Source organism: Phalacrocorax aristotelis, chromosome 1, assembly GCF_949628215.1.
Source record: "Phalacrocorax aristotelis chromosome 1, bGulAri2.1, whole genome shotgun sequence".
Lineage (NCBI taxonomy): Eukaryota > Metazoa > Chordata > Aves > Suliformes > Phalacrocoracidae > Phalacrocorax > Phalacrocorax aristotelis.
In genome coordinates this window covers 132,798,242-132,815,144 of record NC_134276.1, presented here as the reverse complement: position 1 = coordinate 132,815,144, position 16,903 = coordinate 132,798,242, and the positions used below count along the sequence as shown (strand labels likewise).

At 54.0% G+C, this 16,903-nt stretch overlaps 2 protein-coding genes and 1 non-coding gene across 5 annotated transcripts in view; all 3 read right to left on the bottom strand.

Moving 5' to 3' along the window:
* Positions 1-265: 265 nt before the first annotated feature.
* Positions 266-1,300, bottom strand: C1H12orf57 (chromosome 1 C12orf57 homolog). Of its 2 annotated transcripts, none has more exons than XM_075109627.1 (3): positions 914-1,300; positions 663-839; positions 266-571 (listed from the first exon to the last, which is right to left on the bottom strand). In XM_075109627.1, exons 1-3 carry the CDS (start codon positions 960-962, stop codon positions 423-425), a joined length of 375 nt encoding a protein of 124 aa, XP_074965728.1. In that variant the 5' UTR covers positions 963-1,300; the 3' UTR covers positions 266-422. The 2 variants fall into 2 exon arrangements, with proteins under 2 accessions (XP_074965728.1, XP_074965718.1); XM_075109617.1 differs by having other exon boundaries at positions 266-560.
* On the bottom strand, positions 1,048-1,107 carry LOC142052182 (U7 small nuclear RNA). Its single transcript, XR_012658753.1, has one exon. It is a non-coding gene; the product is annotated as a U7 small nuclear RNA (small nuclear RNA).
* A 411-nt stretch (positions 1,301-1,711) lies between the features above and the next one.
* Positions 1,712-16,903, bottom strand: part of ATN1 (atrophin 1) — a 28,039-nt gene continuing 12,847 nt past the window's right edge. For both annotated transcript variants that reach the window (XM_075108658.1, XM_075108651.1), the window contains exons 2-10: positions 12,076-12,258; positions 11,758-11,895; positions 11,258-11,371; positions 6,722-8,691; positions 6,258-6,480; positions 5,432-6,149; positions 4,000-4,143; positions 3,537-3,717; positions 1,712-2,967 (exon numbers count right to left, since the gene is read on the bottom strand). In XM_075108658.1, the coding sequence (XP_074964759.1) occupies positions 2,934-2,967; positions 3,537-3,717; positions 4,000-4,143; positions 5,432-6,149; positions 6,258-6,480; positions 6,722-8,691; positions 11,258-11,371; positions 11,758-11,895; positions 12,076-12,153 (3,600 nt within the window). In that variant the 5' untranslated portion in view covers positions 12,154-12,258 and the 3' untranslated portion in view covers positions 1,712-2,933. The remainder of the gene's footprint in view (positions 2,968-3,536; positions 3,718-3,999; positions 4,144-5,431; positions 6,150-6,257; positions 6,481-6,721; positions 8,692-11,257; positions 11,372-11,757; positions 11,896-12,075; positions 12,259-16,903) is intronic.

The window sequence follows — 16,903 nt, the reverse complement described above, 5'->3', positions numbered from 1 at the left end:
TGTAAACGCTCGCTCTTAGGCGGGGCTTAACACCTCTGAAACGTTAAAAAAAAAAGGCTGCTTTAGTATCAAGCCCTAGGGCTCCACACCAAGGCTTGTATAACCAATTCCCTTTTTGCAAAACTTGGTAGGTACTGGGCCCCTCAAAACACAAGCACAGGTTTCATCAACAATGAGATGGGCGCTGCTGTACCGTCCTCTGCCTGGGAGAAGTGAGGGTGCCTGAGGAGCACCACCGGGCTCAGGTTCATCCATAAAACACGGGCACGTTCAAGACTTTTTTTTATTCACAAGCAGACCCATACGCATGCACAAAGCACCCAGTTCCTTTCAGGTCAGCGTTTCCCTTGTTCAAGCACCCCACTCCCGGGGCTGGCAGGACCCGCGCCTCGAGAGGGCAGCCCTGGGGGAGCTCCGCCGTCTCAGGAGGCTGCTACTCCGCCGGTCCCGGCTCCGTGCGGCGGCAGCGTCATGGGCGGCAGGAACATGGCCTTGAGCTTGCCCGACATGCTGGCGATCTCCGGATCCTGCGACTCGTAGGACTTTATCAGCCGGGCGAACTTCAGGACCCCTGCAATAAAAGGGGCGGGAGGAGGCACACGCCCGCCGCCGCCATCCCCCTGGGGGGCCCAGGGCTCCCCGCCCGGCGGGGGACAACCCACCTTCGCCGTCGTTGCTGAAGCCGTAGGCTTTGATCACGTCCTGCTGGATCTGGGTGGCCACGGGCAGGAGGAACTGCAGCATCTTCCCCATGTCGTTGCAGGCGTTATCCCGGGCCTCCTCCATGCGCTGCGCGTTCTCGGGCGCGCCGAATGCCTTGATTACCTCGGCCAGCACGGCTGCAGGAGAGGGGCGCACAGTTGCCACGCCGCCCGCCGGGGCGCCAGGCAGCTCACCTGCCCTACGACCTCACCCTTAGCCTGCTCCGCGCTCAGCGCCGCCGCCTGCGCTGAGGCCGCCATCGGGCCCGGCGGTACCGCCACCGCTCTGCGACCTCAGCCACCGCGCACGCACCGCACCGCCCTTCCCTGCCATTGGACCGTTGGGTGAGGCTTCCCGCGCGGCGGGAAACCTACTGGACAAATACTAAAAGAGCTGAAATCACTGCAGAAAAAAAAGCCCGCGCCGGGCGCCGCCCGGGCCGCCCCGCCCTGAGGTGAGGGCGAGGACGGCCGGGGGGCTACTCCCGCCTCAGCCCGCCTCCCGCGTGGGTTCCCAACTCGGCGCCGCCGGCTGGCCCATCTCGAGCTGGCCGCGGCGACAGCAGCCACCGCAATGCCTGGCCATGCCCGCGCCGTTCGGGTGGTATGCAGATATAAAGCTTCCCATTGGTGCCGCGGCGCGCGCGCCCCGCCCCGCGGGGGGGCGGGCTCTCCGCTGCTGCCGGCCCTGGGGCGCGAGCCGCCAGCGCTGCGGCTGCCGGGATCGGGACCCCGTCTCGTCGCCGCCGCCCCCCAGCCCCGGGCAGGGCCCTCCTTGGCCGCTTCCCTCGCCGGCCTTACGGGCCTGCCCACCGCCGCTTCCGCGGCGTTCGCTGAGGCGCTGCCCGCTCCCAGCGGCCGGGCACCGGCTCCCCAGCCCTTCTTAGCGTTGCCGGTTTTCATCCCCCTGCCCGGGGCTGGGGAGTGCGCGTCTGTACCCGCTCCCAAGGCGAGCAGCTGGCGCAGCCCTGCGCGGCCGGGTCTCCTCCTGGCCCGGGTGAAAAGAAATGAACACAACGGAGTCTGTTTCTGGAAGGGTTTTTTTGTTTGGGTTTTTTTTTTTTCTTAAGAGCTTTATATATATATTTATATATATAAGTTATTAGAATGTGTCTTGGGGCTTGGGAGTGCGTGGGGAACTTTGTTTGGGTGTTTTTCCATAGCTGGGTTGTTGGTTGGTTTTCTTTTCCTTTTAATGGTTAAGTAAATATATATATGGGGACCAATCGAGAGATACAACTGTGAAATCAGACACGCACGCAGGGGCAAGGGAGTCACAAGTTGCTACATAAAACTGCCACGTCTAATAGTATGTGCATGAGTTAAAAGTACATCAATTAGAATGGGTGAGGGGAAAGGGGCAGCCGCCATCTTAAAGAGAGTCCCAGTATGCTTGGCCACATCAGCTTTCCCCGTGGGGCTCAAAGGGGTCAGGATGGTGACTGCAGTCTTGAAAACAGACTCCTGGTGCTTTGCACCTCGTGGCCGTGCCCATTCCCGTCAGCCGTGGGAAAGCACAACCACCATCTTGCAAAGAGTCTTGTGGTGCTTTGCACCCCGATGGCTGGGACAGGGCCCTCTGCAGGCAGGAGCAGCTGCTTTTGAAGGGCTCCTGTAAATGCTTTGTTTGCATTTGAAGGGATGCTGGAGAATGGGAAACCACTCTGACTAATCTGAAAAAGTTCCATGTTGCTTTTCTGTATCTAAGCAGTATCTTACACCTAAAGGGGGGTGGAGCAGTGAGGAGGCATCTTGAAAAAAGGCTCTGTTGGGTTTTGAGTTACTTCTTTGCCACACCTCCTCCTTGCAGAAGCAGAAAAGGCGGCAGCAGCATCACATACATGAAGTCCTGTAATGCTCTGCACTTTTTGTTTAATGCAACTGTTCCCCCAAAATAAAGGATGGAGCTGCTTCCATCCTGAATTCACATCAGTCTTTGTCTCTTTGAGCTCTGTGCAATGCTGATTCTGTTTTCTTCAGAGCTCTGCTGAGATCACGTACCGATCGTTTCATGTCCATTAGTGGTGTTTCAGTCCCTCCCAATTTCCTCTCCTCCACCTTCTGCTCCCAGGATGCCATCCTGTACTTTTTGTCCCATCCTCTCTTGCACTCTACTGCATGGTAGGATCAGGATGTGTCACTCTGCAGCTTCCCCTCCCCCAGCATTTGGTTGATTGATTGCTCCTCTTGAGAGAAAGACATGATGATGTCATGTTGACAGCGGAAGTCCATTTAAAGGGGCTTGTCACTTTCTTTCTTCAGGTGGCTAGGAAAAACAAGAGGAACAAGGTGATTGTGTGAGAGAAAAAAGCAATTTTTTATCTCCCACTGCCTTTTGTTAGTCTAGATCTGCACAACGCTGCTGGCTTGGAAAGTTTTGCAAATCCTTGAGATGCTGTTGAAAAGGTACAACAGTGCAGCTCTTTCCCAGGGTGGTTGCCCATTCACTTTTGAAAGCCTCATCTTAGCAAAAGCATTCAACCCTTGTGAATGTTTGGTATTTTGGCAGGGCATCATAACTGTATGAGCATGTGTGAAACATGCAAGTTCACCTGTCCCCCCGAGGAGAGGAGCTGAGACCCCACATGAGATCAGCCACTGAACAGCCCCTTGCCAAGAGTGACCTTCCTGGTTGGCCAACCCACAGCCATGATGCAGTGGCAAGGCATATCTGCTCCCAGGTGTGTGCTCAGGCTGAGCCCCCCACTTCAGGGGCAACACCTCCCTGTCCCCATCACCTCTGCCACCCCCAGGCCAGGGCTGGGCCTGGAGGTGTATTTGTGAAGACAGAGCAGTCTGCTCGCCCTGCACCACGGAGAGAGCAGGTCCATGCACCTGTAGTAATCCTCCTGCGTTGGGAGCGGCACGCCGTGCAGAGGGTGATGAGCATGAAGCCACTGCTGCTGTTCCAGAGCCAGGCGCTGCAGCTCAGCTGACTGTGCATGCATGGCCTGGAGCTGATGTGCTGCTGACATGGGCGCAGAAAGAGAGCCCGGCAGGTCCCTGTAGGGTGCAGCTGCAGCCAAAGACAAAACAGAGAATAAACAAGTTAACATAACTGCTCCATCCTCTCCCACAGCCCCACAGCTCAGTCAAGACTCTCCTGCACTTCTTTTCCGAGCCCTGCCTGTGTGCAGGACTTGCTCATCCCCTGATAGCACCGGCCTGTCCTATGCCATGCCAGACCTCTGTTTAATAGACCACAGCTTGGTCCTGTGACCCCTCATGACCACCCTGCCCCTTGGAGCTCTGCTGATGCTCTTTAGAGGAGACTAGCAGTCCCCATGAACACCCTTACCAAAAAGCTGGTGGCGCAGCACTTCATTCTCATGTAGAGGGTGAGGCAGGAGAGGGTTAGGAATGGTTCCAGCTGGGTATGGTATCCGGGTGAGGTGTGATCCTGAGGCAAGTGGATCGATAAGAGGGTGAACAGAGGCTGAGGCTGGAAAGAAAGAGGTATCACAAGATAATTGTCCCATGCTTTATAAGAGGTAACACAGAGAAAGGTGCAAGGCACAACAAAACAGATATGGAGAGGGTGGGTGTGCATTAGGGATGGAATGATTTCAAGGCTAGACAATGCTGTACCGTGTCGTTCTGAGTGTTACTCTTCTTGCCTGCATTGAATTTCACATGAAGCAGTCTGACATAGCTCTGTCCCTACACTCCTCAGGGAGCACTGCTCCTTAAAGTCAATTTTTGCAAGGACCTGCTCTACAATCACATCTGTACCCAGTATCGTGCCTATCTGTCACCGAGGCTGTCATTCATGTACATACTCATATTGGGTGCTTCCATTTCCAGGTCTCATCCAGCACAGATGTTCAGTGCCAGGCACTCAACTTTGCAAGTACTATCTAAGGCTGAAATGCAAGGTACTATTTGTATGAAAACTGTTCTTTCCAGTGTTCTGGACTCGCTGCCGAATGCTGGCAGGAGCTGCCCAGCTACAGAGCACGGGGGAATGGACATTCATTTGTGCCTGATACCATCCCTGAATAGTTGCAGCTGCTCAGAATGGGTGTGTCTGTGACTCTGCCAGCAGATTACACTGACCGCTCACAGTACCAGAGCAGGCACAGCACTTTTTCCTAACGTATTGTAGTTCGGGCTTTGCTTCCCCAAGATTTTTATCCCTAAACTTCTTTTCACTTTGATTTCCTGTAGGATGTTGAAATGGAAGGAACCACCACTCAGTTCTGAAGGACAGCAGCTTCCAGTTCCTTTCAATTAAGCCACCTTCTCTGCCATCCCATTATCTGCAGCAAGAGCCATAGGGGCAAACTAGAGATCCAACATTTCATTAGTGCTAAGGATACTGTTGAAACTCTTGCTAGCAGGGGTCCCACTCCCTCTGCAGACCACAGTGTGAGGGGATGGAGTCTGCAGCACCACCACCCTGGTAGCCAGTGGGACCCCAGCACTCATGTTGCAATCCCAGAGATCCAGAACTAACATGATACAAACAACTCTGCTTGCCACTAAGAAGCAAACTGACAGACACTCCCATACTGGCAACAGATGTCAGTGTCTTTGGTGGGGTGGAAGCGAGGGCAAGGCTGAACAACCACAATGTTGACCTCTTCTGGCTGAAGAGGTGGATCTGGGGCCTCAAAAATCTAGTCTCAGCAGCTTTCAGGCTTCCCCAGGGCCAGAGGGAGGGTGCGCAAGGAGGGCACAGTAGGAGGGAGAGCAGAGCTTTGTGCAGGGTACCACCACCTGGTCCTTACCTGCATGTATGGCATCCTGCTGGTGGAGATGGAGGTGGGAGTGGATGTGGGAATGCTGATGATGATGAGGGGTCACATTGAGCATCTGCAGGCGGGCCAGAGGATCATTGCTGAGAGCAGCCACCCGCTCAGCATGCTGGCGCTCAGCTGCCAAGCGCTCAGCATAGGACATATCAGGACGAAGGGTTGGGCCGGCTGCCAGCGCCAGCCTCTCCCGCTCCAAGTGGCCCAGCCCTGGGTGGAAGGGAAAAGCAGGGTGAAGGCCAGGGGCCGTCTGCAGACTCAGCCCGCCATGGCGTGGGAATGGATCCATGGCAGCAGCTGGCACGGCATGGAGCTGCTCCAACTCGGCTGGCTTGACTTCAAAGCCGGGCTTGAGACGTTCACGCAGGTCCCGGTCCCTCAGGTCTCGTTCACGGGCTTCCCGCTCTCTCAGCTCTCGTTCCCGTGTCGCTGGATCACTGCTGTAGATGGCTGGCACATTGTACCCCAGCAAGCCTGGGTCAACAGCACCCAGCGGCACGTAGAAAGGGTGATTGCGGTTGCTGGGTGACATGACGTGGGGCCGTGCATATTCACTGAGAGTGCGCAGAGCTGGGGTGTCAGGGCCCAGGTATGGGGGAACAGTTGCTACAGCACTGCCCTGCTCGAAGGAGGGGCGGTGGGGAACCGGCCCAAGGGACGAGCACTCAACCGGCCGTCCCTCCTGGGCCATCTTCTGCAAGAGAGCAGAGAGACCAGTGTCAGGGTCCCAGCAGGGAGCGGCCGAGGGGGTCCTCAAGCATCCATCCCAGCTACGCTGCGGCAGTGGGAACCCCAGACCTACCACGCTCCTCTCCAGCTCCCGCTCCTTCTCCCGCTCTCGCTCCTTCTCCCTCTCCCGCTCACGTTCCCGCTCCTTCTCTTCCCGTGCCTTCTGCTCAGCCTCTCGACGCACTTTCTCCACCAAGTCTGCCCTTTTCTTGGCCAGTTTGGAGCCATCAAGGGGCACGAAGTACAGGTCCGTGCGGGAGCAAGAGTTGAAGCCGCGGTCCAGGTGTTTGTTGAATCTGGGGGCAAGAGGCAAAGCCTGTCAGGACAGAAGAGGACGGAGAGCAGGGATGGGGATGGGGACAGGGAGCGCAGCAGGCAAAGCCAAGGCCAGCACTGTGGGAAACGGAAGAGCATTATGGAAGGCATGAAAGGGCGCAGCTGCACCCCATGCCTGGGGTGACCCCCCCTTGCCTGTCCCATACGTCCCACCTCAGCCTAGGGACACCCCTGGACCCCTCCCCACCAGCCACCCCTCACCTGGCTGACTGGCTGGCATGGCTCGGCACATCTACCACCTTGGGGGGTGGCGAGGGGCTGCGAGCAGGTGGCACAGGACTCTCAGGGGGCTCGTAGTCCTCCGATGGCTCCTGTTTGATCTGCGTGGCACTGAGGGGGAGCGGGGGTGGCGGTGGGGCCGGGGCAGCCATGCTCCCCGGCAGTGGTGGTGGGGCAGAGGGGGCAGGTGAGGGGGCTTTGTAGCCCCCTGCCACAGGGGAGGAGGCTACCCGGTAGCCAGGAGGGGTGGCTGCCCGGAAGGGGGCTGCTGAGGAAGCAGGGGGCGAGCCTGGCTTGTAGGGAGCTGGAGGCTGGAAGGTGGGGATGGGGGAGGCTGCCCTCTTCCCGTAGGGGGCCGCAGCTGAGGGGGGTACCGGGGGTGAGACGGTCTTGTAGGGGGCTGCAGAGGGGGAGGCCATGGTGGCAATGACAGTGGAGAGGGTGGTGGCAGCGGAGGTGACCGGAGGGCCGGCCCCATGGGCAGGGGAAGGGGGTGGCGGTGGGGGAAAGGTGTAAGTGGCAGGACTCTGCCCCGGGGGGTGAGCGCACATGCCAGGGTAGCTTCCCTGGGAAGAGGCAGCAGAGGAGGACGAGGAGGAAGAAGAGGATGAGGAGGAGGAAGAGGGGGCTGCAGCAGCAGCTGAAGGAGCCTGGCTGTAAGCAGCCTGGCTGTGGGGAGGGTAGAGACGCAGCCCGTAGGTGGCATGGGAGGTGTGATGGCTGTTTGAGTCCAGGCCATGGGGGTAACCCCCAGGGGGCTGGGGGGGAGCTGCAGCAGCTGGGGAGACCCCCCCACCGCTCCCATGGCCGTGGTGGTGCTGCTGGGGTGGCTGCTGGTGATGGGGGGGCTGGCTAGGGAAGGGGGCAGCCGGGTGGGAGCTGGCATTGCCCAGGGGGCGGCTGTAGGGGGGTGGCCCCTGGCTCCAGACAGGCTGGGAGGGCAGGGAGGGCTGGGTGTACTTGGGGGGCTGGCTGGACACCGAGAGGCCGCTGGGTGGGGGGAAGGAGTGGCCGTAGGAGGCACTGTAACTGGGCAGGGGCTGGGCTGGGGAGGGCTGGTTGTACTGGGCCGAGGAGCTGGAGGGTGGCAGTGGTGGTGGGGCATAGGGGTAGCGGGAGGGGGCCAGGGCCGCTGCCTTGTCCTGCCCCATCCCATGGGGTGAGGGAAGGTGGCCGCTCAGGGCCTGCCCCACCATCCCCGGGGAGCTGGAGGCGGCCACCGCATTGTTGAGCGGGCGCAGGGCCGGGGGGGGAGGCAGGTTGGCAGAGACATGCGGGAAGGAAGGGGCCGAAGCCGGGGGGGCAGCCGGAGGGTTGCCTGGGGGTGTCTTTTGAGGGGGGAGACCACCAACCACCGATGCCAGCGAGATGGGGGTGGTGGGTGGCGGATTGTGCTTGGCGCTGAGAGTTTGCTCGCGACCCCCTGGTGCTGGGAGCCCCCCCACTCCACTGGCAATTTTGGCCCCAACCTGGACCACATTTGCCGTAGGGTAAAGAGAAGCATGGGCGGAGGAGGAAGAGGAGGAAGAGGGAGCAGAAGGGGCAGCAACAGCAGAGGAGGAGGAGGCGGGTGTCTGCGGGGCTTGAGCCTGGAAAATGCGGGAGGCCTGGCCCTCCAGCTGGGAGTGGTAGCTGCCTGCTGGGGGTCCCTGGGGGTGCACCTCGCCTGGGAGCCCAAAGCTGGGCTCAGGTGGACGGGCCAGGCTGTCGGTAGGGGTAGCTACTGGCGGGCTCTGGGGGAAGAGTGGAGGGTGGTGGTAGGAGTGCGGCGGCCCCTGAGACAGCACAGAGGAGGAGTCGGAGTCATTTTCCACGCTGCCAGGGCTGTAGACGCTGGGTGAAGTGCTCCTGTTATCCTGGTCAATGTCCCGTGGGTCACTGCTCATCTCATCGTTGAAGCTGTGGCCATCAAGGCTGTCAACGTCAGATGGGGATGGAGGGCAGGGCAACTCCTGAGCAGGGAGAAGGAGAGATGTTATTTGGCCTCCCTGACCATGCACAATACTTTTCAAGTCCCCAGAGAACTTGCTTTCTGACATTTCTCTGCCAGCACTAGAAAACCCCACATTGGTTAGGAGACATCATCTGGCAAGGTATAAATAACACCTGCCTCCCCTTGGAGCAACTTCCGTGCTCTCAGGTCCTTCATGAGCACCACATGCTCAGGGAGGAGGTAATGATGGGCACCTTGTGAACACAGGCAGCAGGGAGGGCAGGGAACAGCTACAGACAAGGTTGAGGGCAAATAGATAGAAAAGGTCCCAGCACCACCACCACCTGTGATGGGCTGTTGGCCAGGGCATGATTCAATGCTACCACCAGGTGGCATGGAGCAGCGTGCACCACAGTGCGCCCAGCACAGCCCAGCACAGCCCCCAGACCCAGAATCCCTCTTCTTGTCGCTGCAGGGCTCTCCCTCGATGAGGAAACCCGCTCCCCTCTAGCCCCCTGCCCAAGCGTCTCCTCCTCTGGCTGCCCCACTCCTTACCTCCTGGTGTCCCCCCTGCGCTTCCCAATCCCTGATCCTCCCCACCACCTCTCGCCTCAGGTAATGAAGCATCAGTGATTCGACAGTTAGCATGAAAAATTGAACAATTAACAATGGCCACTTCAGCCTCAGGGCTTACAAGAGATGCTAAATGGAAAAAAGATCACTCTTGAGCTGAACGGAGTATCCACATGGAGAAATTACATAGATGTAACCACAGTGGTTTAATTACAATGACCTCGTAACATGAGCAAATAACTCCACGTTTACAGACCTTTAAGGTTGGTTCCCTGAACAGGCTAACAGGGAACTGAGAAACACAAAAGCTGAGCCCTCCTCCAACCATCTGACCACTGATCCAGCCTGGTGCTGTTGGCATTTCAGAAAGCCCTGCCGCAACTATGCAGAGTGCATGCGTGAGCAGGTTTTGCACAACCATCACCCAGACCCCACCATGACTTAAGTACCTCCATTTTGAGGTCCGATGCTCTCTATCTGGACTTCACTAAGGCATTCGACACTGTCTCCCATAGCATCCTCACAGGTAAGTTTAGGAAGTGTGGGTTCGATGAGTGGACAGTGAGGTGGATTGAGAACTGGCTCAACAACAGAAATAAGAGGGTCATGATCAATGGGGCTGAGTCTGGTTGGAGGCTTGTAACTAGCTCTGTAACTAGTGTACAGACCCCAGGAGTCTGTACTGCATCCAGTCCTGTTCAACATACTCATCAATGACCTGGACGAAGGGACAGAGCATACCCTCAACAAGTTTGCTGATGATACCAAGCTGGGAGGAGTGGCTGATACACCAGAAGGCTGTGCTGCCATTCAGTGAGACCTGGACAGGCTGGAGAGCTGGGCCAAGGGGAACCTCATGAAATTTAACAAGAGTAAGTGCAAGGTCGTGCACCTGGGGAGGAACAACCCCATGCACCAGTACAGGTTGGGGACTGAACTACTGGAAAGCAGCTCTGTTGAGAAGGACCTGGGAGTGCTGGTGTACAGCAAGCTGACCCTGAGCCAGCAATGTGCTCTTGTGGTCAAGAAGGACGATGGTATCCCGGGGTGCATTAAAAGGAATGTGGCCAGCAGGTTGAGGGAGGTTTATCCTCTCCCTCCACTCTGCCCTAGTGAGGCCACATTTGGAGTACTGCATCCAGTTTTGGGCTCCACAGGTCAAGAAACAGGGAACTACTGGAGAGGGTCCAGCAGAGAGCTACAAAAAGATGATCAGGGGACTGGAGCATCTGTCTTATGAGGAAAGGCTGAGAGGCCTGGGTTTGTTTAGCCTGGAGAAGGGAAGACTGAGGGGGGATTTCATCAATACCTATAAATATCTAAAGGGTGGGTGTCAGGATGATGGGACTAGGCTCTTTTCAGTGGTGCCCAATGACAGGACAAGGGGCAATGGGCACAAGCTGGAACACAGGAAGTTCCACCTCAATATGAGAAAAAACTTCTTTACTGTGAGAGTGACAGAGCAGTGGAACAGGCTGCCCAGGGAGGTTGTGGAGTCTCCTTCCCTGGAGACATTCAAAACCTGCCTGGATGCAGTCCTGGGCACCCTGCTCTAGGTGTACCTGCTTCAAGGAGTGGGGTTGAACAAGATGATCTCCAGAGGTCCCTTCCAACCCCTACCATTCTGTGATTCTGTGATTCTGTTTCACACTGCTCTGGGGGAGCAAAGGAGGCTGAGTCTAACCTAACCAGCATCTGCACAAGACACCAGGCTCTTGCCACTGAGCCAGGAAAGGCAGGGCACGGGCCCAGCTCAGAGTGCAGCAGTTGCCTGCAGACAAGGCAAAAGAGACAGAGAGCCTCCATCTGCTCAGTCGTCACTCCTGGTGGTGTTTTTGTAGCCAGGCAGATGCCATTTAGGTTGGAAGAGCTGCGTATGAAACCCAAGGCACCAGGGCTCCTGAGCAGCAGGAACCTCAAGCTCGCCAGGTGTGAGCAGAACAGGTAGGGAATAGGAGACTCCTTTGCTCTGGACCCAGGACATGCCAGCAATCACAGCAGGGATATCTCACCTCAGTTTTGGTTTTTTTGGAAGCATTGGTGTCCTCCCCTTCACTCTCTGAGATCTCTTCCGTTCGTCCCTGCTTGCTGCCCTTGGGGGTGCAGGATTCCTCCACTCGGCCTTTCTGCAAGGAAGAGAAGGAGAACAGGGAGGTAGGAGGGTCATGGGGAAGCTTCCCACCCTGCCAGACTTTCACAGACTGCAGCAGCTGAGATGCAGCCACCACGGCATGTGTGTTGAAGAGCTCAGCATTGCAACACTGAGCCTGAATATAGCAAAAATTAGCACTAAAAAGGGCTGGTGAGTCTGAGGACTGGTTCTTGGGAGATGATGGGAAGCGCAAGATGCTGAGGATGAGAGGAAAGAAGGATCCCACCCATTCCAGAGAGCTAACCCAGCATGGATTCCTCAGTGAATCCCTTCTGGTCTGCATCGCTGGGTCCCCAAACAGATCCTACCCGGTCTGGGCTGTCCTTGGGCACCCCACACTCGCATACTAGCTTATACTACCTTTGTCGCTTGTCGGGATTTCTCAGCTTTGCCATCGCTGCTGGAGGTGCTGACGCCCCCAGGGGAAGCTCGACCCCGTGACCTGAGCTCCTCTCGGGGCCCTGGAGTCTCTTTCTTCCGTCCACTCCGCATTGACATCTAAGAGAGGGATCACTGGATCAGCATCTTCCTCTGCTCCTACCCTGCCTCCAGCCTCCCAAAGCTCTGGAACCTCTGGCACTCAAACTCATGTCCACGAGCTTTACTGTAAGCCTCAGTCCCAACCCATAGCTCCAGCTTGGCTCCGGTGTCCCACCCTCCCTCTCCCATCTCACGTACTGAGTCCTTGTTCTGTCGTGTCTTCATTCTTTTGGGTGTGGGACCCCCATTCTCCTTGGTCCGGTTTGATGAAAACATAAATTTTTATCACTCTGCACCCCCCTTCGGCTGTTCCCGGGGAGGTGGAGATGGGCAAGAACAGTTCTTCTGGACACCAGCAATGTGATAAGATCCCAGTGAATCCTGAAAGGCAGACAAGGAGATGAGAGGGGAGAAAGAGTAAGTGGACTGCGGGACATCTTTTTGTGGTCTGCTACAGAAATATGACAAAATTATTACTTTTTCCTTAATTATTATTCACAGATGCAAGACTCTTTACCACAAATGCAATAAACTTCCCCATCAAAAGGGGAAAAGATTTGGCCACTGTCACATCTGATTTCCAATTTCCAGGAGTGATACCCACATAATGCGAGGCAGGCAGTCCTCCAGTTTTTTGGAGGAAATAGGGAGGAATGGTTATCAGTATGTTGATTGTATTCTGAAATCATTTTAGTATTTCCATTTCCTTGTTTATTTGATCTTCAGAGAGAGAGAGCGGGGAAAAAAAATAATGGGAAAGTGCTTTAAAGTGTTCCTAATGACAATTTTTCTGACTTCATAAGTTCCTCTTTGCACTTCTTGTCAGTGCAGCGAAGTTACACTATCCTTAACTGGCCATGTGCTGTCATTAGCTAGCTCTGCATAATGAGCCCCCAGTGGCCTCTGCTAAAGGGGTATTATACAGCCCTGCCCTCTCCAGAGCATACGCACATGAATACACGCACCAGCACAAAATGCAGAAAATGTGACAAGTCTTGCTTATGTTGTTTGGTGTCCAAGATACACAAATAGGTTCAAGAAAATGCATTTAGCTTTGTTTTTGCATGACACAAACAGAATCAACTCTGTTTAGCTTGGAGTGCCTGCCTAGGTCTCCATCTTCTGCATACGCTAGACTGCTTCTCACTGTTCCACATAAGAGTCATGCCCAGAGATGCAGAGTACTTCCTTACACTTTGCAGCAGCGGGAAGATTTCTGAGCTCCCTCTGAATAAATTTACAGCTTTGTGCTACGTCCAAAAGCACCAGAGATATTTAACACCCTGTTACACCACACAGTTCCTAATTTAGGGTATGAAAGCATCATGACTGTTAGACTGGGAACTGGACTGAAGCTACTTTGCTTGGCTCCATCCAGCTCAAGATCTTCTGCACTGCACTGTACTGAGCAGGTGTAACCAAAAAGAGACTGTCCTTCCCAGCCTGTCATTTGAGCTCCTATACTCGGTCCCTGGAATGGACAATCTGCAAGACAAGGAAATCTGTCCTCAGGATCAGACATCAGGAGAAAATATCCACATCTCCTGCATTATATTCTGTGATCTGGAAGCATGGGGAAGTTTTGTGAATAAGAGGACTTGAGATCTGGGGCTCCTAAAGGCCATCCCAGACCTGGAAAGATCAGCTTCCAGCCAGCCAGTGCAGGAGCAGTCTGGATGCACTTTCATTTCTCTGAGAAGGGAGCTGACATAAGGGGTCAGAGCAAAGGCACCAGACAGGGGAACTCCTGGCCCTCCTGTGCAGCCCTGCTGCTGAACTGTGTGTATGCGGTCCTGGGTCACTGCTTTCCACCGCGTCCATCTCCCTACCTGTGAAAAGGGAGTAATGACACTTGCCTGTCTCTTGTGGGGCTCCACATCTTCCCTGACGAATGCTTAGAGAAACCCATCCGGAAGGTACTTGGGAAAAGCAGGGGACTGTTTGTTTTAATTTCATTAATATTTTATTCGACCCTCATCATGAAAGCCACAGGGGACACATCCAGCATTAATTCCCACACACAACAATTCATTAACTGAGACCTCTTCTTTAACAGGAAAAAAAGCTCACTCTGGTTTATAACTGACCTAATGGAGGCAAAGCACTCTCCTAATCCCTGCCAGCTGACATGCTTTACAGCCTTACGTTTCTGTCATACTTTGGCCTTTGGTTGCTAATTCAGTCAGTTACACTGATGCTATTCTAGAAAAGCATCTAGAATTAACATTTCTTACATGAAACAAACACTGTAAGTAAGGCAATCCTAATTTAACTCAAATTCAATACATGCCATGCTGGCAACCTTCAAGTATTAGGTCAGCTCTGAACACACAGAAGCAACATCAGCACATTACCAATAGGTCACTGCACTTTACATTCAACAGGGGTGCCACCCACACCACACCTCCCACACCAAAGAACCGAACATCATAATGAAGCACACAGGTCTCACTTCAGCTTTCCAGTAACCCTGTAATGACAATTATGGTCTTCTTTCCAGAGAAGTCAGTCAGAGAAATAACATGCAGCCAACCACATACTGAAACTTCCCTTTTTAAAAGAAATACCAACACAGTGCTTATGTCAGCCACTGAATATGCAGTACCAAACAAAGCCAGAAACAAATAGGTATGTTTCAGTAGACATAATTGATCACTGGGGCAGAAGTTTCTATCACTTAGAGAGCAAAGACCTTTCTAAAATATGTAACAGAATTGACGTACACATTATTAGGCTCAGTATAGCAACTGTAATGTCAGAGGCCAGATATGAGGATCACAACACCACCTTCTAATTTTAACCTCTATGAAATAAAGGCTTGCAATGTGAGCCTTAACAATTAACAAAGTTAACCTAACCCTTCCCATCACTGAAGACCCCTGTAAATGCCTCTGAAGAGTTCTCAGGGCTCTGTGGTTTTGGAAAGGAAACGAGACATTTGGCAGGGCTGCTGTCGAAAGGATAACCTTTTCCTGGCCCTGTGAAGCCCCTTACAGGTTTGAGTTACGAGGCACTGCAAATTGCTATTTTCTGTCTGCATTTCATACAGCCCAGCCTGGTTTGGCTTACTGCCCAAACCCCTCCATATTCTCATATAAGCCCTGGTACAGTCTCCTTTGAGCAATGCACATACAACAGGCATCCCCACATGGGATCCAAAATGGATCCCACTCCTCCTCCTCCCCAGCTTCAAGTAATTCTCCTTGCCAAAGGTGGACTGTCCTGCACAGGCAGCCAGGAGATCACAGGCTCCACTTCCTCTTCTGTTAAAGGATGCAGATAAGCTCTCTCCTTCCCAGGCTGTAGTATGGAGCAACTCTTCACAGGTGACAAAACTGGAATCAAGTCCATCTCAAATGAGATACACTTGAGTTTTATGTACTCAAGTATATACCCTTGGTCTCTTAGAAAGTTGGCTGAATGTTTGTCCTTGGCTCAGGATAGCATTTACATATCAGATTGAGGGTCTGAGGAAATAAACTTTTCTAGACAGCAACGGAAGCAGAGGAAGCAGGAACAGCACCAAGTTGTCTGGGATGGTGTTTGGGGGCTTCACCTGGACTGTAAATGACAACTGAGTCATGCGCCCCATGGGCTTGCACATGCCAGGGCTGCACACACAGGTACACCCAGCACATGAACCTACAGCAGGGAGGCAATTTCCAGTGACACAGGGAAGTCTGGGAGGTGCCTCCAAATCCACAGAGGGCTGAAAGGTTTTGTCACTTCTGCTGGTCCTCAACAGCAGAGCAAGCAAGCTACTTGGTTTTATTATCTACTATTCCTGATCTCCAACTGTAATGCCCCAGTAACCTCAGGCAGATTCAGACCTGGACCAAGCAGGAAGGGAGGTGCATCAAGCAGAATGTGACTATGGTACGTGACACAGGAGGTCCCCCTGAGCTAGCCAGTGATGATTTGGGGGTGGAGGGGAACAGCACTGATGTAGCCTCCTCTCTCCACGGAGGCTCTGCCTAGGCATTGCCTGGTAGACCACATACCTAGTTGGAGGCAGTGAGTGCAAAGATGTCAAGATGCACGGCTGGATCATTCAGTCTCAAAGAAGAAATTAATTAAAAACTCTGCCACCCATCAGGACCACAAATGCTGCAAGAAGGGGCAATTTGACAGCATCTGTACTTTTAAATAAAATGGGACAGTGCCTGTTCTCTCTTCCTGGAGGTGACTGGCTTTACACAGCTTGCAGACGGATGGCAAAATCCTCCTACCCTCCAAAAGGGGACAGACACACCTAACCTGGCCACTGGCAATCGACATGGTCCTACACTAACTTCTAAACCACGTTCAGGGCATCATCTGGGAGAGCACTCGCTGGCACAGACCAAAGACTCTACAAAGGAACGCCATGGTAATGGACAGCCAGTGCTGTGCACTGTTGTTGTTACTACAGACGTAGCCAGCGTTATCTTCCACTAGATGCCAGTCCATGGAAAATAAGTTTGGAGTGAGCAGCCAGTTTGTCCTTTAGTCTAAGTACAGATGTTCTGAAGTTCAAACCTCTTGTTTTCTGCAGTTGAGAACTGTTGAAAGTACACAGTGACTATTCCTTAGGTCATTTTTTGAAATGTAGGAACTACATCCAAAATCCTACGTGAAATCAAAGGCATTTGGATTGCAAAGGCAGGGATTTAGAAGTCAGAAGATGTGAGAATTAAACTGAATCTGTTTCTCTGTAGTTCATTAGCTCTGTGTTCCCATCCTGGTTTTTCTCTTCCCCCTTCTGCAAAGGGACAGGTTAGCACTAGAGGGAGGAACCAGGGTGGCAAAACAAACACAGCTGCTTTCTAACACATTGCAGATGCTGGAAAGTGTCCTGAAAGTAAGATGGGATGATAACCAGTGGATCCCTCTTGACAGGTGAAGATCACTCAGATGTGAGTGCCCACTGGAGCAGTATAGCCAGGGGACATGCACCATGGGTGGGAAGCCAGAAGTTGGTGTATTTATATATACTACCTAGTGAACAATGGTCCCAGGCAATAAATTTTTAATTCCTGTCTTCATT